The 22,028-nt window shown below is 41.8% G+C and overlaps 1 protein-coding gene across 1 annotated transcript in view; it reads left to right on the top strand.

Moving 5' to 3' along the window:
* The window catches only part of CGNL1 (cingulin like 1), a 166,187-nt gene that overhangs the window by 52,413 nt on the left and 91,746 nt on the right, over nucleotides 1–22,028 (top strand). Inside the window, 7 exon segments of the mRNA XM_038580532.1 lie at nucleotides 9,941–10,876; nucleotides 10,878–11,543; nucleotides 12,384–12,478; nucleotides 14,502–14,607; nucleotides 16,804–16,905; nucleotides 17,792–17,940; nucleotides 19,230–19,365. Of these exon segments, the coding sequence (XP_038436460.1) occupies nucleotides 9,959–10,876; nucleotides 10,878–11,543; nucleotides 12,384–12,478; nucleotides 14,502–14,607; nucleotides 16,804–16,905; nucleotides 17,792–17,940; nucleotides 19,230–19,365 (2,172 nt within the window). The 5' untranslated portion in view covers nucleotides 9,941–9,958.

Raw genomic sequence — 22,028 nt, forward strand, 5'->3', positions numbered from 1 at the left:
ATCAGATGCTGCGGGAGGCAGAAAATGAAAACGTGGTCCCTGCTCAAGAAAGAGCTTGGGTCCCTGGGACAGAAGGTCTGATCCTAAATCACTTGCCACCCCTGAGCCAGGTGTGACGTTGCAGGAAGTCACTGACCCCTCAAGAGTTTACACATCCCTAAAGGGGAGAAAATAAGGACTGTGAGGCTCTGAGCAGACAAGATGGTGCAAAGAAAGGTTCTGCACCTGCCATGGCACGGTGAGCCATGATGTGCATGCCTGACTCAGAGTTGGGCATTTGGAGCGCTTAAAATGCAGTTGTTGGGACAAAACCAATCAACAGGAGAGCCCCTGCTGGAGAGCCCGTGTGGAGCCCCCAAAGGCAGACTGTCAGGAAATCCAGAACAGGCAGGAACTGCTGGAGTAGCTGAGCCTGGAAGAAGGAACAGGGTTTTCATAGCTGAAGGGAGATTGTTTTTTAACGGGGAAAAGAAAATGTTGAGGGTCGAGGTGGTAATAACTGTGAGGATAGAAGCTTCTCTCTCGCACCAGTAAAAGTGTTCCCTTCCTCTTGGTGGACTGCGAGAATTTTTTAATGGCAATGGTGTGAATGTGAGCAGAAAGGGTGCACGGAGTTTGAGGAGCATTCTGATGTTTGTTTGTTTATTTATTTTTTAAGATGTCGTTTATTCATGAGAGACACACAGAGAGAGAGGCAGACACAGGCAGAGGGAGAAGCAGGCTCCACGCAGGGAGCCCAGTGTGGGACTCGATCCTGAGACCCCAGGATCACGCCCTGGGCTGAAGGCAGGTGCTAAACTGCTGAGCCACTCAGGCTGCCCCATTCTGATGTTTAGTGTTGACTATGATGTAGTTAGTGACAAGACTGGACAGATTTCTCAGGAAATCTAAAAGGACTCCCTCAGGTTTTAGGAAGTTCATTTCTTGGATATTTGGCTTCAGTGTAGGTTGTTTTAGGTAAGTATCATGTGTCAGGAATGGCAAGTAGGTTTTATTTTAGGTCTACACTGATTGTCAGTGACTCTAGGGGTGCATGTTGAGGATTTTGAGGCTAAATTTTGGCGTATAGAAAAAAGGCAGTGATAGATAACCTTCTGTTTTTGTATTTGGGGCTTACACCAAATGTCAACACAAATGTCATGGATCTGTCTCTGGTTAAGATCTTTTCTGTGTGCTTGGCAACATAAAGACATTCATTTATTCTTGCAACAATTATTAAATTTCCACTATGGAGACAGCACTGTACTTTAGATTCTGAGCTGTTTGTGTTCTTAATTAGTTAATAAATTATTTCAGGATGTTGGTGATTAATGCTGTTCAGTTAATCAGTGGGGTTTTTAGCCTCTTTTAGCCTAAAAATGTTTTAAAAACATTTTATGATCAGAGTTAGCTTTCTTTTTTTTTAATTTAAGTTTTAAATTTATTTTTCTTTAGCCAAGGAGTAGGGGGAGAGGCAGAGAGAGAGAGAAAAAAAATCTTGGCATAGAGCCCAACATGGGACTTGATCTCACAACTCTAAGATCATGACCTGAGCTGAAACCAAGAGTCAGATGCTTAACTGATGGAGCCACTCAGGTGCCCCAAGAAGTTAGCTTTCTTGTGACCACAAATGCCACCTTAAATTTTTTTTCACCTATTATTTTCTGGTATTTCACTTAGCCTACAATATATGATTTAATTTTCACAATTATCTTATGCAGTCATCATCAGTAATCTGACTTTAGAGATAGGGAAACACTCGGAGATGTTAAAGAACCTGCCCAGAACCAAGATTTGACCAGAGTCAAATGTCAGAACACCTTCTCCACCCCCGCACCTGGTGCTGGGCTCCATTACTTGTCTTCACAATCGCAGAATTCCATCTCTTAGCCCTATATTGGTGGGAGAACTTTTTAGAAATCATTACGGGGTCAAGAGGTGAAAAAGTATGAATAATATATCTTCACTGTTTGGACATGAATTCTGTATTTTTTTTTCAGAGACCATGTGGAATATAAAATATCAGTCACTGAATTTTAGAGTTAAAGTTGGGAATTTAAGAACATTATAAATGTAATTGGTAATATATATGCTAACCAGATAAGAAAAGAAGAGTGAGGTCAGAATGGCCAAAAGTAGAACAGAGACTAATGTAGTGGGGACTGTCCGTGGGGACAGGAGAGGCAGACTTTCAGAGAAGAGGTGGGGAGGGGGGTCCCTGGAAAGCCAACTTGGCACCCATGCTGCAGTCTGAGTGTGGTCAGTTGCTTAGTCCTAGTGACCCCTGATCTTTACACTCCTGGTTGATTCTCCAAAGCATCCATCCTTAGTTTAAAAGGAGGCTTTCTACAGGCCTTTTCCTCCCCACTCTCTTTAGCCACTTTCCTTTCTGTATGAGGCTGGATTTAGAGGCAAGCTGCAGCACTTATATTAAAAACTTATTTTTCTCCCCAAATGGAAAACATTTGGTTGTCATTCTCATTTAAGATGTTGGTCATCATTCTCATCTTATTCAAACCATCCTGAACTATGTAGATTAGACAGCAACTCTGCTGTCATGTTCAAACCTCAGGGTTTATTTTTGAAATTGTCTTTCCTTGGAGTTCTGCAGCCTTGACTCTGTGAAGACATTCCCTTTGAAATCCTTAAAGGTTTTTTTTTTTTTTTTAATTTTTCATTTTTATTAGAGAGAGCAAACACAAGCAGGGCGGGAGGGAGAGGGAGAAACAGGCTCTCTGCTCAGCAGGGATGTGGGGCTCGATCCCAAGACACTGAGATGATGACCTGAGCAGAAGGCAGATGCTTAATCAACTGAGCCACCCAGGCACCCCGAAATCTTCAAAGTTTGATCAGTTTCCTATGTTTGCACCACAGAACTGATAGGAAGGAAGGATGAAAAGAAAGATCATGGAGCTTAGTTTGGGTAAGACCGACTCTTTCTGTCATGTTGGGGAATATGCACATTTAAAAATCAATTTGCAGGATGCCTGGATGGTTCAGTGGTTGAGTGTCTGTCTTTGGCTCAGGTCATGATCCCTGGGTCCTGAGATCAAGTCCCACATCAGGCTCCCCCAGGGAGCCTGTCTCTCCCTCTGCCTATGTCTCAGCCTCTCTCTTTGTCTCTTGTGAGTAAATAAATAAAATCTTAAAAAAAAAAAAAAAACAGTATACATTTTGCTAGTCTTAAGCTTTCCACACCCATTTTTCACTGAAGTTCTATTATGGATATACCCTCTAAAATTCATGTCTTCCCACCTGCCCTATAAGCAAGTCTTTTAGGAGTGAACATTTTGTCCACTCTTTAGAAGTGTTAACTTGTGTGTATCCGACTGGTAGTAGCTTCCCTCTGAGCAGAACAGCCACAGAATCTTACTCAGGGGAAATTACTTTTTGGTTTGTGGCTCACTTCTTATTTCCTGGAATGATGCTCAAGACTGCACGGAGGAGGCTCATTAGGTGCCTATCTCTGGTTTAGATGCTCTTTTAAATGACTTGTATGATAAAGCAAAAATTACTTGTTTCAAGCAACATACACAGAATCCTTTGACTATGCCAGGTGCCATGCTGGGTGTTTGGGCCAGCCTGGCCTGGCTCGTGTGGACTGTCATCCTCAGGAGGGAGGACAAGACCTGGCAGTGACATTTCCCAATGCCTAACTCTGTTTCCATGGTAGCTGGCAGGGCCTTTGGAATGGCTGATGAATATGCTTCTAGGTCTTGGGGTGCCACTAGGAATTAGAGCAGTGAGGTGGGGATATGTGGCCCAGCATTGTGACTAATCTCTGTGCTCAGCTGATAACATGTGATGGCCTAGAGAGAGGAACTGTGTTTGTCTGGCATATGTTCATAGTTCTTCCAAGTGCGAAGCTCTTTGTTCTTACTCCGAAATACACTCATTGATCTTGCTAACTAAAGCAATTATCATCATTTAGTGGTCTTTTCCAAAAGCATTATTTCCACTCCAAAACACCACTTTTGTTTGCCAAGTGCCAATGTTACGTCCTGGCAATTGGTCCACGTTTATTGCCAAATTATGTAAGTCCTTGGTTGTGCTTGGTCTCCAACTGAGCAAGTGTGTCTGTGGAGCACATTAGGATTGTGGCATGGCCTGGTGTCTGAAAATGAACAGCTGTCCTTAAATTCATTCATTAATTCATGTTTACACTGTGATCAGGAAGGAAATCCACATTTGTTTAAAACACCAGTGCCCAGCTGAGAAATGTCATTCTGTGAAAATATTGGATTGAGGTTTGTTGTCAAGGGAATGTAAATTGTGGAGATTTCATGAAATTCAAATATGCGGATTAATTTGCTAACAGGGAGCTAAGATTATAATCAACTGAGGTGGCCTTATTCAAAGATTGAAATGTAATTAGTGTTGACTGTGGTAGCAGCAGCTAATGAAAAGGGCTGTAAAACCCTGGAAAAGAATTTTATTAATAAATATTAGAAGAAATATTTTCATAGAAAACTCAGAGTCAGCACAGAAGAGATTATTGGTGAGTAAAATGTGATCCCATTTAGCAAATATCATAAACAAAGCATTGCAGTGAACAAATTTGTTTGGTCAGAAGCTCTTCTGTTGAACAGTATTTGTTATAAACTTTCATGGATACAAACACTTGTAGAGATCCAGAATAACACATGCCAGTGCTACTCGCACACCGGATTGAGACCCACCCAGGCATTCTGGTATTGGGCTCTATGCATCGCTTTTTCCATCTAAGGCTGGCTTGCTGTTCTTGTTCTAGTATTGAATGTTTTTTTTTTTTTTTTGAAATGTTTTATAAATATAATTAGCCTTGTCAAGCTAGATCAGTTTAAAAGCAAAGGATTTATCTATCCCCTTTTCAAAATCCCACTGAAAAGGTAGTGTTTAAAGCTATGAAGACAAAGAATGACCATGCAGACGTTATGGAGGAGAGCTCCATATGGAGGAGAGCTCACTCCATAGGTGGTAGGGTGATAGGGCTTTACCCTAAAGTGGCAGTGGTGGAGAGACAAGGTGACTTTCCTGTAGAGCCCCTGGGAAGCTCAGAGATGGAAGGCGAGATGGAAGGTGTCAGTTGCAGTAGGACGCAGGGATGAGGGTCTGAAACCTAGGGAACTATGTGAGTGTCTTGAGCAGCTAGCCCTCCAGAGCCATCTCTATACCCTGGATATCTAGACACCCACCTGTCTCTGCTCCCCCCACCCACCCCCCAGTCAACTGACTGGAGGAACTGAACTAGAATAATCTTGGAAGAGGATGTGGGTGGCTGAAAACAGAGGGATTGAATGAGAGCTGCTCTTTCCCTGCCCTATCCCATCATGCCAGTAGACACACCTGTGCAACCTCAGCAATGGATTGGAAGATTCTTTCCTTGGAAAATCAAGCCACTCCAGAAAAAAAATACCCCAGATACTGAAATGTACGTATCTCTCATTGGAAATCTTGGCACACCCCCTTTACTTGAAGCTCGCCAGCTAATAACTCCTTCACACTTGCAGAGCCTCCAAACTGCTTTTAGTACTTTACTGTTAAATAAGTCGGGCAGCCAAAGATCTGAGTCCTCTTAGGAAAGACTTCAACAGCAGAGAAAGGACCAAAACAAACCAGCAAAGAGAAACTTTACAGAAGATTGAGATATTGCAGAAGGCAGAAAAACTGTGTTTTCTTTTTCTTTCTTTCTTTCTTTCTTTCTTTCTTTCTTTCTTTCTTTCTTTCTTTCTTTCTTTCTTTCTCTTTCTTTCTTGATTTTTATTTATTTATTCATGAGAGACACACACACAGAGAGAGAGAGAGAGAGAAGCAGAGACACAGGCAGAGGGAGAAGCAGGCTCCATGCAGGGAGCCTGATGTGGGCCTTGATCCCGGGACTACAGGGTGACACCCCGGGCCAAAGGCAGGCACTAAACTGCTGATCCCATTTTCTTTCTTTCTTTTTTTTTTTTTTTTTAATAAAGTGTGCTCCTTTATTTTTATAAACTTTTTGAAATTAATTAATTAATTAATTTGAGAAAGGGAGGGAGGAACAGTGGGAGAGAGGAAGGAAGGAAGGAAGGAAGGAAGGAAGGAAGGAAGGAAGGAAGGAAGGAGCGAGCGAGCTGGGGGAGGAACAGAGGGAGAGGCAGAAGCAGGCTCCCTGCTGAGAGATGGGGCTTGATCCCAGGACCCTGGGATCTGGGATCATGACCTGAGCCAAAGGCAGGTGTTTAACCAACTGAGCCACCCATGCACCCCCCCCCCCCCCAGAAACATATTTTCTTTTGATAAAAGTTAGTATCTTCAGAGAGAGAAGCTATTTCATATTTAAAATGAGAATAGCATTTATGAAACATATTAAGGGCACCTGGGTGGCTCAGTTGGTCTCTGCCTCTCTCTCTCTCTCTGTGTTTCTCATGAATAAATAAATAAAATCTTAAAAAAAAAACTGTCAGAGAAAAATACACAGGGCACACACACAGGAAAGGATATCATTATAGCAGAATTCTTAATGGCATCCCTGGGAGCTACAAGATAAGAGTAATACTTTAAAATATCAGAGGGAACATTATTTCTAACCCAGATTCTAAATTCAACTAGACGAGCAATCAAAAGTAAGCACAGAATTAAGACATTTTTCAAAACATAAGAACTCAAAAAGTTTACTCCCTTGGACCTCTTAAAAAGCTACTAGAATTATGCTCCCTCAGGCCAATTGGGTAAATTAAGAAAGAGGAAGATCTGAAACTTAGGAAATGATTCGGCACAGAAGGAAGATAGCAACCAGACCCTAGTATGAGACAGGAGGATGGAAGGCTGCAGAAGGGAGGGCAACCGGGGGAGAAGATCACCAAATTATCTGATATATTCGGTATTTGGAAATTAGTGCTGGTAAGCATCTAACATGCGGCTGATGAAAGGATAGGTAGGTGAATCGAAAAGAAGACAAGTGAAAATACCAATTAGATATATTTTTTAAAGATTTTATTTATTCATGAGAGACACCGAGAGAGAGGCAAAGACACAGGCAGAGGGAGAAGCAAGCAGGCTCCCTGCGGGAAGTCTGATGCGGGACTCCCATCACAGGACCCCAGGAATCACGACCTGAGCCAAAGGCAGACACTCAACCACTGAGCTACCCAGGCGTCCCCAGCAATTAGATATTAACTCTAGAAAAGTTAAAGTTTTGTAAGGAAAGATGGCCATAGTCTGTCTACAGTTTAGCTCTTTAATGAATAAATGTTTATGTAATCATAAAAGCATATATCAAAATAATATATAAATAACATTATAACCATAATAATATAAATATAAATAATATTGAGAAGCCAGCTGAATGAGAAATTTGCCTGTACAGTGTGCCATTTCCTACATGTAAAATGATGTTAGGAAATTGCAGCTAGGCATATTACTGAGCAATATGGAAGTGAGTACTAGAGAAAGAGCTAAAATTTGCAATTGGTTTCCTCTGGGGAATGCAATGGGGATGGGGAAGGGAAGCTGGGGAGTCCGAGTTTTCATTATATCTTGTTTTACTTTGATTAAAAATGAATTACTTAGGGCAGCCTGGGTGGCTTAGCGGTTTAGTGCCGCCTTTAGCCCAGGATGTAATCCTGGAGACCCAGGATTGAGTCCCACGTCAGGCCTCCTTGCAGGGAGCCTGCTTCTCCCTCTGCCTGTGTCTCTGCCTCTCTCTGTCTTCCATGAATAAATAAATAAAATCTTAAAAAAAAAAAAAGAATTTCTTAATACTGTTAGGATAACTCTGAAAATAAAAGTAGGCATAATGAGATAATTGGAGTTGGTGAGTTAATGATGAATTTGTAGATGAATGTGCTTCTCTGAGTTGTTCCCATTTGTAAAATTAGAGGTGATGATGTCTAACATGTTTTACATTTAAAAAAATAATCACCAAGCAGAAGTGACAGCATTGTGCTAGTAGGAGACAGATGTATCCAGGAAGACCCAAGACAAACTGGAAAGACAAAATAAGTAAGGATGTACTGTAGCCGAATAAGTAATTGGTAAGGTTGTATGGATATCTTTTGAATTCTGTGTCTTAAAAAAGAGATCACATCCATTACCTCTTAAATGTTGACAAAAATGTCCGTATGTTTGCTTGCAAAGGAAAACCTCAATATGTTTAGAAAGGAAAGAATACTAGATACTAATTTTTTTGGCTACAGCACATGTAGAAATTCATGACATAAAGAAATAAAGAAAAAAAAAAAAAAGAAGTAAAGACCCTCCAAGCCAAAACAACACAACCGCAAACAGACTGGATATGAAAAAACTTTCTCAAAAACAACTCATGGGTCAAAGAAGAAATCAAAACCACAGATTGAAACTATCATTTGAAAATAATGATAGAAACATTACTGTGGTAGAAATTATTGGCTGCCTTCCCAACATCAACAGGACATTGATTTTGTTGAGAGTGTCAATGACCAGCTAAACATCCCTGTTTCTCAATCTGCCCTTGGAGATAGGGGTGTGCATATGATTAACTTCTCACCAATAAGATAGATCTAAAATAATACTGGTGGGTGGGACTTCCAGGAAGGCTCCTTAAAAAGGTTGACTCAGCTGGCCTAATAAACCTTTGGGGTAGGTGATGCCGAGTTAGCCATCTTGTAATCCTAAAGTGTCTGATACATGCCAAAGGTAGATGAGTAGAAAGGTAAAAGAGGTGTTCCTCAGAAATACCTTGGCATCCATTGGACTTCCTGCCTCTGGCAAAAAAAATCCTAACTCTTAAGTTGCTCTTTTGGGTCTCTTTGTGAGTAGGAACCAACACAGTTCCTAACTTTGAAAATGTGGATCAGGGCAGCCCCGGTGGTGCAGCGGTTTAGCACCGCCTGCAGCCTGGGGTGTGATCCTGGAGACCTGGGATCGAGTCCCACGTCGGGTTTCCTGCATGGAGCCTGCTTCTCCCTCTGCCTGTGTCTCTGCCTCTCTCTCTCTCTCTCTCTCACTCTCTGTGTCTCTATGAATAAATAAACAAAATCTTAAAAAAAAAAAAAAAGAAAATGTGGATCAGATAGATGATTTTCTTGGAAAATGTGCTACCAGACTGACTCCAGAATAGAAGAAAAACTGAAAAAGGCCCCTAGCAGTGAAAGAAACGAGAGAGCTGTTATCTGTGACCAGTTGTTGGAGTTCTTCAGGTGGGGTGGAAGTGAATTTCTGGTGGGAGGCCTCAGAGTGTGGGCTGGGCAGGGCATCCTGCCTGGTCATCTATGTGCGGTCTCTTGACAATGGTGGCCACACCCCAGAAAGGTGATGGCACCGATTCTTGGCATTAGGACATATCCCAAAATAAAGGGCCCTGAGTCTTTAGTTTATTTTTTTATAACAAGTTTCAGATCAATGTGCTACTGGAGCCTTTTTGTTAAGAAAAAATAATGAGAAATTAGTTTTAATCATTTACTCTCATTGTCAGCCTCATGAACAAAGTAAAAAAAATGTCCTGAACATTATATCCAAATAAATAGATTTCAAAGCAAGATCGTGCATAAAAAAAGTAAAAAGTGTTACTCCAACAGAAAGATCAGTAGTACAGGAGAAAGGAAAAAATGGTGAACATCAGAAATGCCTCTAGTCTTAATCGTTTCATGGAAAAGTACCGTGTTCTCAAGTGCTAGTAACTGGAACATCCTATTGGTTAAAGATAAATAGCATAAGGTGTGAGGAAACCAACTAAGGAAAAAAACAAAGCAACCAGAACAGCCTGTCAGCTAGAAACAGAATAAGGAGGTCATGCCAAAGGTGTCAGGTTATTATGCCCGTCTTCCACCCAAAGGCCAGGGTTCAAGCGCAGTGTTGACAACGCCATGGTCACTGAGGGCATCCAGAAAGGCCTGTTTGGATGAGCATTTGGTTCTGAAGTGGCCTTGCTGGTTAAAGTGTTCTGTTTCCTGTGAACTTTCCCCTCATAATCTTCATTTAAACAGATGTAATTCTAACCTAATGTCCTCTTTTCCCCCATCTTGCCCAGTAGCGGAAACGGTGAACCATGGAGCTGTATTTCGGCGAATACCAACACGTACAGCAAGAATATGGCGTCCATCTGAGACTCGCAAGCGATGATAGCAAAAAGCCAAGGAATTCCCAACACTCTAAGGCAGGCTCCTATGGTGTCAGTATTCGGGTGCAGGGAATCGATGGTCACCCCTACATAGTCCTGAATAACACAGAGCGGTGTCTGGCAGGCACATCTTTTCCTGAAAATGGGCCACCATTTCCATCTCCAATGAGAAGTAACCTGCCTCTGCATTCCAGCAACGGGTCCGTGCTGGAGGAGAGCAGCGCAGAGGAATTGCAGCTCCCAGAAAATCCGTATGCCCAGCCCAGCCCAGTAAGAAACCTGAAACAGTCCTCTCTCTTCGAAGGCAAGAACGGGGTTCTAGAACGCAAAGAGGGGCCAATGAAGCCATCCCACGTGTTGAACTTTCAGAGGCATCCAGAGCTTCTGCAGCCCTATGACCCTGAAAAGAATGAATCGAACTTGCAAAACCACCAGCCTCCTGAGCATAATTGGCTAAACACATTGACAGAAGAAGGTACCAACAATAAGAAGGCATGGACCTGCTTCCCCAAGCCTGGTAGTTCCCAGCCTACCAGCCCTCCTTTGGAAGATGCGGGCAAATCCGGCGTGACGGCCATCCGTTTGTGCAGCTCTGTGGTCATCGATGACCCCAAGAAGCAGACCTCAGTGTGCGTAAATGTTGAGAGCTGCACCGGGGAGGCGCTGGTAGGGGAGGCCCCTTCCCCTAGTGGGAGGTCCCCCACTGCCCACAGCCCGCACACCCATCCTGAAGCCAAGAAAGCCAGGCCGGACGTGCTTCCCTTCCGGCGACAAGATTCAGCGGGACCTGTCCTGGACGGAGCTCGGTCCCGGAGGTCCTCTTCCTCGTCGGCAACCCCCACGTCAGGCCAACTCTTTGTACAGATTTCTGCTTGATGATCAGGAATGTGCCATCCACGCTGACAATGTGAATCGCCACGAAAACAGACGGTATATCCCCTTCCTGCCAGGAACTGGGCGGGATATTGACACGGGATCAATTCCTGGTGTGGATCAACTGATTGAAAAGTTTGACCAAAAACCCGGGCTTCAGAGGAGAGGAAGGCCTGGGAAGCGGAACAGAATCAATCCAGAAGACAGGAAGAGGTCCAGAAGCGTGGATAGTGCCTTTCCTTTCGGTCTGCAGGGGAACTCGGAGTACCTCAGCGAATTTAGCCGGAACCTGGGCAAGTCCAGCGAACACCTCCTCCGCCCGTCGCAGGTGTGCCCGCAGCGGTCACCTGCCCAGGAGCACCGCGGGAGACAGAGCGTGGGCCGCGCCTTCGCCAAGCTGCAGGGGGCCCACCTCCGGCCTGCCCAGCAGAGCAAAGATGGGAAAGCTCCAGCAAACAGAGGGGGTCGGGAGAGTACAAACACGCGTGTGTCCTCCCCCCCAGCCCAGAATAAAAAGGAGGACGAAATCAAGACAGCCACGGCGACGCTGATGTTACAGAATCGGGCCCTAGCGACTTCGCCCGACTCTGGTGCCAAGAAGATTTCTGTGAAGACATTTACTTCCGCCTCCAACACTCAGGTAATGCTAGTGGGTCTGGTCCGTCTGTTTTTCCTCCTTTTTTAATTTCTTCTGCTGCCCCATGCTGCAGGAGTCTACAGGGCTGCGGACCCTCCGTCTTGAATCACTAATTGCACAGCCAATTAGTTTTAGTTTTCCCCTACAGAGTTTTCAGGCTACTGCCAATTGTATGGTTTCCCAAGTTAATTCAGCTACAGCTGGAATCCCATTGTGGGCTTGTCTGTAAAGTGACTTGTCAACACTATATGCTTGATTTTTGTGTTGGCGTGTGTGTGAAATGTGAAAGTGTGCAGAATTCGCTTCCTCACAGAGGTTCAGTGCTTAGGTTTGTGTAGATACATTGACTTCTCTCATGAAATTGAGTGACTGGGTTAATATCTGGTCTGAGAAATTAGGTTAATTTTAATTTAGGTGAATCCTAAAGTGATGGAATTTATTTAAGTAATAAATATTTTTCCTAATTGCCAGGTATATGTGATGTTTAGTATGTTTAGTGTTTTGGTGGTACCAATAAAAAATAATGATAGTGGTAAAAATGATAATATGGTTGGTAAGTGTCAGGCACTATTTGTTATAGATTCTAGGATTGCACCAACCCTATGAAGGTAGATACTATTAATCTCTATTTACAGGTGAGAAAATTGAGGTGAGGAAAAGTTAAGTAACTTGCCCAAGGTCACAAAGCTGCTGAGTGGTGGGGCCAGTTGTAATGAGGATCCTTACCTGAGGAATTGTTTTCAGAAAGTAGGAACGTGTTTGGAAGCTTCTGCTTCAGGGTTTTGCCTTCTTCCTGGAAACTTTATCCTGTGGTCTAATACCAGGCTTTATTTTATGTTCCAGGCCACACCAGATCTGTTGAAAGGCCAACAAGAGCTCACTCAACAAACCAATGAGGAGACGGCCAAGCAGATACTTTACAATTACCTCAAAGAAGGGTTAGTGATTTTCCTTAAAGGAGCAAAGTCTTATCCTTTCTGATGTGGTCTTAATTTCCTTTACTGGGATCTTGTGTTTTGCTCTTCCTGCCTGCCTGTGTGAACTATTAGAGGCTTAGAGGCTGAGGAGTCAATGTCTGGGGTTTTCATAAGAGTATTTGAATCTTGGGGGGGGGGGGGGGTGGTAGATGTGAAGAGCAGGGGGATAATGAAAAAATATATATATAAAACTTAATTTATTTTAAGTAATCTACATCCAATGTGGGACTTGAACTCATGACCCCACGATCAAGAGTTGCCAGCCAGGCGCCCTTATTTTTCAAATGACTCTTTATTGTTTGAAAAGTTCAAAGATGGGAAGAATGTCTACTCTTCAGTTTTGACTGAGTCTGCCACCTTGAGTTCTTCATGCATACAGTAGTAATCAATTGTCTCTTATTAGCAGTTATAAATAAAACCACCTTTTCCCCTCCCCAGAGTTGACATTGGCCAGGAGCCAATGCTTCCATGATATTTAAAGCATGTATGAGTCATTTAAAAGCACTGCCTTTCACATACTTATCTTGGAGGTTGAGTTTGAGTAATCTGGTTTTCAGTCCTTGCCTTAGATACTATAGGTCAGGAATTTGCAGTTTCTGTTTCCATTGTCTCATCTGATAGGATTAAAAAGGAAAAAAAGTTTTATAACCTGACGTGACTGCAAGTCTCTTGGCAAGTACTCATTGGTATGAAAACACTTCATATTTTTGCATCGTATCTTAAAATTACAGGGCTGACAAAATAGTTCAGAATACAAGAGGGGGCTCTTTTTGGCATGAGGGTGGGGGGGTGGTGGGGAGTAACTGAAGAGATTTTTCTAGGTAAGAACTAGTTGTTGGTGTCTCTCTGTGAAGGGTTTTACCATGTTAAGATTCAGGGAGAAGAACTTCTGATTTTTAAAATTCTATCTCTAAATTCTTTTTTTTTTTTTTTTTTTAAAAAATTTTTATTTATTTATGATAGTCACACAGAGAGAGAGAGAGAGGCAGAGACCCAGGCAGAGGGAGAAGCAGGCTCCATGCACCGGGAGCCCGACGTGGGATTCGATCCCGGGTCTCCAAGATCGCGCCCTGGGCCAAAGGCAGGCGCCAAACCGCTGCGCCACCCAGGGATCCCTCTAAATTCTTTTATAATTTTTTGCTTATGATTTATTGAGAGACTAGTGAGCCAGACTTTAACGAGAGGTGATCATTTGAGGAAACGTATTTAAAATATTTTTCCTAATTGTCAGGTATATGTGATAAAAGGTGTTGTTGAAGTTAATAAAACTCTATCTAGAGGTGTTTGTGTGGCTTAGTCGGTTAAGCATCTCGCTTTGGCTCAGGTCATGATCTTGGGGTCCTGGGATCGAGCCCCACATCAGGCTCCCTACTTAGTGGGGAGTTTGCTTCTCTCTCTCCTTCTGTTCTCTCTCTCTCTCTTTCTCTCTCTCAGTTGCTTGTGAGTAAATAAATGAAATCTTTTAAAAAACAAGCAAAAAAACTCTTATCTGATCATTACCTGTGAAAGTGTAGATAGAGCTAATCTCAGCTTTGGCGATCAATTTTTTTAAACACAGGCTAAAAATGAGTTAAAGTCACTGTAGATCATTCTTAGTATGAGATTTACAAGTAAAGTGTGTGGCTATGGGTTGTGTGTGAGAGAGACACACAGAAGAAATTCCGTGCTGGAATAAGGAATTTGAGTCAACAAATTACTGAATTTTCACTGTATTTTTTTTCTCCAGGCTTAGAATGTGGGTACATCTCTTTCACATGTTTGGAAATGGGAACCCTAGTCCCAACTTGAGTGTTAACATATAACAATTTATTTGAAGAGAAATACACCATCCTGTTCTTCTCATTCTGGTTTTGTCTGCAGCCTTAATTAATTCATACCTCTTGTAGTTTATTTTCTTATTTTGTGTGTCCTGGCACCTCAAGTATCCTGAGACTCATGGTTGTGTACCCCTCACTGTTTTTTTCTGCTGCTGCCTCTTTTCCAGAAGCACCGATAATGATGATGCGACTAAACGGAAAGTCAACCTGGTCTTTGAGAAAATCCAGACTTTAAAGTCTCGAGCAGCAGGGAGCACACAAGGAAATAATCAAGTAAATTGGAGTTCTGTATTCTGCAGAGGGTGTTTAACTCAGAATGTGGTGAACAAATTGCAAATTGTTTCTTCAGCCTGTACATTTGGTTATTGCAGTAAGTGGGAAGTTACCTGAGTAGTGAGCAGGACCTAAGACGGAAGATCATGTTGTAAATATTATGCACCCGCCTTTTTTTCAGAAAGGTTTTAAGAGATTTCATTTTAAAAGTATGTAACATATAACAAGATGGAACAAAAAAGGTGGTGACATTTAGAGAAAATAAGAATAGGAAGAACAAATTGAAAATCATGGCAACTCTAACATGTCCAAAGTATCGAAGGAAAGTGAGTGTGAACTGGACACAAGCTCTAGAACTTCAGAAAATAAGAAGAGGATAAGAACAAGAGAATAAAAAAAAAAATAAAAATAAAAAAATAAAATTAAATTAAAAAAAGAACAAGAGAATAAGGAATAGAGGCCAGTGAGGCCAACCAGCATGAGTGAATGCAAAAAGCAGTGGAGTGGGGCCAAAATCTTTTTTTAAAAAACTTGCCTGTTTTATTTATTATACCGGCTTCCAGTTGGGACTTGGAGATTTTTTTTATGTGGTTAAAGGAGTCATCTTGTATTTGATGAACATCTGCTATGTGCCAGACCCACCTTGTGCCCTGAAAGGAAGCAACATTTAAGAGGGATGACTAGAAGCTTATTCTTCAGTCCTGCACCATCTTTCTGGGACACACTTCTTTCTGGTGTGGGACACACTTCTTTCTGGTGTGTCTTCTCTTTCCCTACTGGGGAATTCTGCAGGGAAAGGAAAGAGTGCACCAGAGACAGTTCACAGGAAGTTTGTCTATAGCTTCTTTTTTTTATTTAAAGAATTTTTTTTTTTTAAAGAATTACGGAAGTTTCCATTGTAGGCTGAAGAGGATGGGCCATCATCAATGGGCTTTGAACAGGAATGACTAGTGTCGTATTTGTAGAAATTCATTCCTTTGTAGTTTTTGGAGAGAAGTAGGATGAGAGGAAGGGAACCAGTTAATCTGCTGCCGAGTGAAGCCAGGGATGATGAGAAGGTGAACCATAATGTTCAGACTTCTGGCTGGGAGCACGGCACCATGACTGCTTCATTGCCTGTTATTTTCTGAATCTGATTATCTGTGAGTACAGGCTTTGGAGTTTTATCTTTTTTGGTGTCAGTTGAATGATTTCCTGTGAGAGAAGGAAGGACCATATTGGAAAAAGCAGGATAAGCAGAGTTTTCGTTTGGGTGAGAACAATGTACGATTTGCCTCATTGGGTTGGATTTAGATTTCCGTAACAGACTGTTCTCATTTTGCCTAAGAAAATAGGAAGTCCTGTGTTTTTGTTGATGGTTGGGTTCAGTTAACTTCACAGGAGTAGGTGAGGAAGTAGCTCATTCCAAGTCCACACATAACTCACACCTGGATTCAGGCACGTGAGAGCCAAGACACGGCTTTTCCTAGCTTTGATTCCTGCTTTTTATCCCTTTTCCTCCATTCTGTGGTGTTCTAACCACTTTCTTGTAGGATTTTAGCCAAATCCTTTGGAGCGCATCTTCCTGTTATTATAGCCATGGAAAAAAAATGAGATCCTTAATATTCATACTCAGAGTCTGTTTTCTAATAGACTCTCCAATCAGACCCCTCTTTGTTATATCTGCCTTCATTATGGAAATGTAGCATCTAAAAGAATAAAGCAAATTCAGCCACGATACATTTATTTACTACTTGTATACAGGCATATGCAGAGAGCGAGAAAATCTCAGGTTCTGGAATAATAATTTCCAATATAGTGGAAGTTCTGTAACAGATTGTATGAGGAATCTGGCAAACACAGAAACCTGGGCTTTGGATATAACCTTAGGCAGTGAAGGAATCTTCAACAAATACTAATTTTTATCTTTTTACATTGCTTTGTTGGGGTGTGACTTATATACACTAAATTGCACAAATCTTAACTGTAGAGTTCATTGAATTTTTAGTATAGGTGCGTGTCCATGCACACACCACCCAGATAAGATGCATAGCACTCTGATCACCCCCAGAAGGTTTCCCTGCACCCCTTTCTCTAGAGGGGTTTACATTTGAATGGAGTCTTAAGATTTTGATGTTACTGTTCAGATTACATTTTGGAAGAGAAAACAAAGCATCTCAAACATTTACATTAGGGTATCTCTGCAATTAATTACAGGCTTCTAATTCTTCATCTGAAGTCAGAGATCTGCTGGAACAGAAAAACAAGCTGACCACAGAAGTGGCTGAACTTCAGAGACAGCTTCAACTAGAAGTCAAGGTATCTGATATTTCCTTTATGTTATTTTTTAGATTTTTGTTTTGCAAAGAATATTTTAAGCAAATCTGGATGCCCAAGTGAAGCAAAAGCCAGTTTATTTTCCTGCTAAAAGAATTGTTCCTCTTACCACTGAGTAAATTCCTGTATATTTGGCTCCTGCTGTCCAAAGAACTTAAAAGAAATTTTTTTAAAGTAGCTAAAATCTATGACTACCATTTGCTTTTATTTTTTTTTACTTTATTTTATTTTAAGATGTTTTATTTGTTTATTCATGAGAGATGCGGGACTCGATCCCAGCACCCTGGGATCATGACCTGAGCCAAAGGCAGATGCTCATCCACTGAGCCACCCAGATGCCCGACACTATTTGCTTTGACAGAGTAAAACACTGTTGGAGTCAGGCAGTCCAGTAGGAAACTAAATACATATGAAATATCCGAACTGAGTAATGGAAATAGCAGACTGAAGTTTAGCTGTCTTTATTTCTTTTGGGAGTATTACAACTCATTCAATATTTGATACTCTTTCTAGCTGCAAACCCCCAGCCTAATGATGTGAGTTCATTAAATTGTGTGATAGGGGCAGCCCAGGTGGCTCAGTGGTTTAGCGCGCCTTCAGCCCAGGGCCTGATCCTGGAGACCCGGGATCGAGTCCCGCGTCGGGCTCCCTGCGTGGAACCTGCTTCTCCCTCTGCCTGTGTCTCTGCCTCTCTCCCTCTCTCTGTCTCTCATGAATAAATAAATTAAATCTTTAAAAAATAAATAAATAAATTGTGTGCTAAGTAAGCGCAAAGGCGTGGAGGCCGTCAAGAGTTTCAAGGGAGTCTTCTGTGGCATTACATTAACGTTCAGGGGAGGTGCTTTAAAATCACATGTGTTCATGTTAGAATCAGCAGAACATCAAAGAAGAGAGAGAGAGAATGAAAGCAAATCTGGAGGAGCTCCAGGGCCAGCATGATAGTAAAGTGGAAGAGAACTCCATGCTACAGCAGCGCCTGGAAGAGAGTGAAGGGGAGCTCCGCAAGAACCTGGAGGAGTGAGTTCTGGCCCAAGAGCCTGTGCCCTTCCTGGGTTCTTGTATCCGAGGTAGCAAGAACCTTTTTGTCCGTTTACTACGACCCAGCTTTCCAAATACTACTATAGGGGCCTCTGACCCTTCCTTCTCTCCCTCTTATCCTTGTAAAATTGTGAAGCTGGTGACACATGGAGACTGGTAAGCACTCTCCATGGACTGTACCCAGCCTCCAAAAGGCATGTCCTATGACTTCTGAAGTCTCCCAGTTTGTGGATTTTATCCTGAATGATGCCGACCCGATACTTATGTTGAGTTTGCAGAGAGGGAAAGTCAAAACCACGATGGCCCTGTCATTGTGTCATAGTAAAATCTGTGACAAAAGGATCTGAAACCAAAGTCTGAAAATGTACAGTGCTATTAAGCTCTTTGGCCGTGGTGGACTCCTTAAGTAAAGGTTTAACCAGGACTGAAATTGAGAAGGAAATTCAAGAAAAATAAGGCATTGTATAATAAAATAATTTGATTGCCTTTGCAATTTTGACAATGTGGTGTTTGCTTTTTAAAACATTTTTAGAGGTTAATTTTGGAAAAATTTGTGAAAAAAAAAAACAAAATTTAAGGTGTACTAAATAGATTTTACAAAATCAAAAGGTAAAATAGTTGTAAATTTAGATTTAGAACAGTGGCTGGCAAACTTTTTCTGTCTGATATTAAATACTTTATGGTTTATGGGCCATCTGGTCTCTCTGTTGGACCCATTCAATTCTGCCATTGTATTGTGCAGATGACCATGGGTAACACATAAATAAATGAGCATGGCTATATTCTGATAAAACTTTATTTACAATATTTGACTGTGGGCCAAATTGGCCAGTAGACCATAATTTGCTGATTCTCCTGAGGCTGATGACAGAGTAGGGGGGTAGGGAAAAGGGTGGCTTTGGTGAAAGCATTATCAAAGAGGTTGTGGGTTTTTGGGTCAATTTCTTATCTTTCTTATTGTCTAAATTATAATACTCTGTGCTTTCCTTTTGGGGAAGAAACTGCCACCTTATATAACTTTATAACCTTCCCCATTACATTGGTTTGAGTTCTCAATGGCCTTCTTATTGGGCAAATTAGACTCAAGACATAAGTTCTTACCAGTGCCTTTTCTGGTTTGTGATTCCTTGTTCAGTATAGAACAGAGAATCAGAGGCTCCTTGGGGCTTTAGATAACTCTGCTTGACCACCTAAAGGTTTGAAATTAGTTTGGATGAGAAAAAGGAGGGCCTAGGACATATTCTCTGATGGGTTTCCTCCCGTGCCAGATTGTTCCAGGTGAAGATGGAACGGGAACAGCACCAGACTGAGATCAGGGATCTCCAGGACCAGCTCTCAGAAATGCATGATGAATTGGACAGTGCTAAACGATCTGAGGACAGGGAAAAGGGAGCCCTGATTGAGGTAAGGGGGGCTGTGGGATCCGGTGATGAGAGGCCCCATCTGCCTGGAGAGGATGGGATGGGTGGAGGTGGGGGGGAGACTGGATATGATGAACCATATTCTGTTATGTGCATTTGCTCCACTGTGCCTATGGCTAGATTCCATAAAAATATCATGTAATACTTTTTAAACTTTGTCTTAGGAAAAATTTCAACCATACAGGAAGGTAGAAAGAGTAATTTGTTAACCCCATAGAGCCCCAACCCAAATGCACCAGTTGTCAACATTTGTCATACTTACCCTGTTTCTTCACATCCATTCATTTTTCCTATTATTTTTTCATCAGTTCATCTATTTGTCTTTGCTGAATGATTTCAAAGTAAATTATAGATAATACCACATTTCACCCCTAAATTCTTTGGCATGCATCTTTAAAAAATTAGGGATTTTGTTATAACCATAATACTATAATCATGCCTAAAACAATTAGTAATTCTTATAACAATAATTCTAATACCTGGTCCTTATTCAAAATTTTTTCAGTTGGCCCTCAAATATATATATATATATACTTATATATATATATTTATATTTATATTTATACGTATATTTAAAGATTTATTTATTTATTTATGATAGAGAGAGAGAGTGAGAGGCAGAGACACAGGGGGAGGGAGAAGCAGGCTCCATGCCGGGAGCCTGACGTGGGACTCGATCCTGGAGCTCCAGGATTGCGCCCTGGGCCAAAGGCAGGCGCTAAACCGCTGCGCCACCCAGGGATCCCCCCTCAAGTATATTTTATAATTGCTTCCCCCACCCCCAAGCCATGATCCAATCAAGAATTGTATATTGCTTTAATTGTTCTCTCTGAGTTTAATTATCTTAGTATAGATCCTGCCACCAATTTCCTATTGCCTGCTCTCTTTCTTCTATCCCATTGATTTTCCAGAGACCAGACCAATGGCTCACATTTCTGAATTTGTTTATTTTCATATGGTATCCATTGACTTGTTCTACGTCCATCATTTCCAGTAAATTTGAAGTGAGATCTAAATAGTAATAGATTCAGGTTAAACTTTGGGCAAAAACACTTTGTAAGTCATGCTAGTCATGGGAAAGCATTTTAAAGATGTTCATGCCCATATAGCATTTACCACAGTTTTTGTTTAAGGCCCCCACAAGAGTGGAAGCTCCAGGAAGCAGGGTTGGTGATGGTTGGCTTAGCATTTTATTCATAGCAGCTATCCCAGTGTCTGGGACATATAGCACGTGGTAAATATTTGGTGGCTGGTTGGATGGATGCGTTATGAACGAATGAGTGAATGAATGAATTTATTTGCTATATACATAGGCTGCCTGTCTGGCTTCCACCCATATCAGTATATTTCCTGTTGAATATTCAATTCTTAGTGATTCTTAGAGTCAGTGGATGAGGTGGACTCTTTCCTCTGCTTACCATTGATTAATTATTGTGTGGTTTCCCAAAGACGATCGTTATCTCTTGCCTGAATTAAATCACCATCCTGTTGAGGGGATAGATGCACACATAGGTTGTGAAGATCTACATTTTTTTTGTTGGGAATGGGTATAATTGGGCATTAGAAATAGAACGTCTATCTCTGTGCCCATTTAGATGTTTTGATATTGGCTGTGTTATCAGAACCTGTATTTTTGGTATAGTTTTGAAGCTTATTTCCTTATAAGTTTCAGTTTGTAGGAACAGTCAACAAATAAATGATACGCAATTTAGAATAATGTAATAAAAAAAAAAAAAGGAGGAGGAGATACCACACAAAAATGAAACAATAAAGGTACCTTGTCAGCATTTACTTCTCATTTTCTGCAGCTTTCTCCCTGATGGCCTGGGTCTTTTTTTTGTCCTGGTCTTGGAGTTCAAATTTCTGGCTGTCTCCAAGTCTTGGCTGTCAAGTATTTTCTCACACCCTTCCTTGTTTAGTTTTGGAGTAATTCTCCAGGAGGGATTTTAGTTCTTGCTCTTTGGAACTTAGAGTTTGCTCCCCATGATTTCACGGTAGCAGAGAGCAGAATGCTGGTGGCCACTCAGTATAGGTGTTTTCATGAATTCATTTCTCTCTCTCTCTCTCTCTTTTTTTTTTTAAAGATTTATTTATTTATTTATTCATGAGAGACAGAAAGAGGCAGAGACACAGGCAGAGGGAGAAGCAGGCTCCACACAGGGAGCCCAATGTGTGACTCGATCCCAGATCCCCAGGATCATGCCCTGGGCCGAAGGCAGATGCCAAACCGCTGAGCCACCCAGGGATCCCCTGAATTAATTTCTCATATGGGCAGAAGGGAGTTGTTTCTCTTCTCCCCACATGAGCATCTCTGTCTCCACTTAGACCTTTCCTCCTGAGAAGGCCTTGGGCGTCTTAGCACCTATTTCTCTCTTTATCCAATGACCTTTATCTTAAAAACCACCACTTTGTGGTATTAATACTGCTTCTTGGGGATCCCTGGGTGGCTCAGCAGTTTAGCGCCTGCCTTCGGCCCAGGGCGTGATCCTGGAGACCCGGGATCGGGTCCCACATCAGGCTCCCTACACGGAGCCTGCTTCTCCCTCTGCCTGTATACTTCTCTTTCTGTGTATCTCATGAATAAATAAATAAAATCTTTAAAAATAATAATAATACTGCTTCTTGTGGCTCTACCTTCTTCTAGGG

Source organism: Canis lupus, chromosome 30 (assembly GCF_011100685.1).
Source record: "Canis lupus familiaris isolate Mischka breed German Shepherd chromosome 30, alternate assembly UU_Cfam_GSD_1.0, whole genome shotgun sequence".
Taxonomy (NCBI): Eukaryota; Metazoa; Chordata; class Mammalia; order Carnivora; family Canidae; genus Canis; species Canis lupus.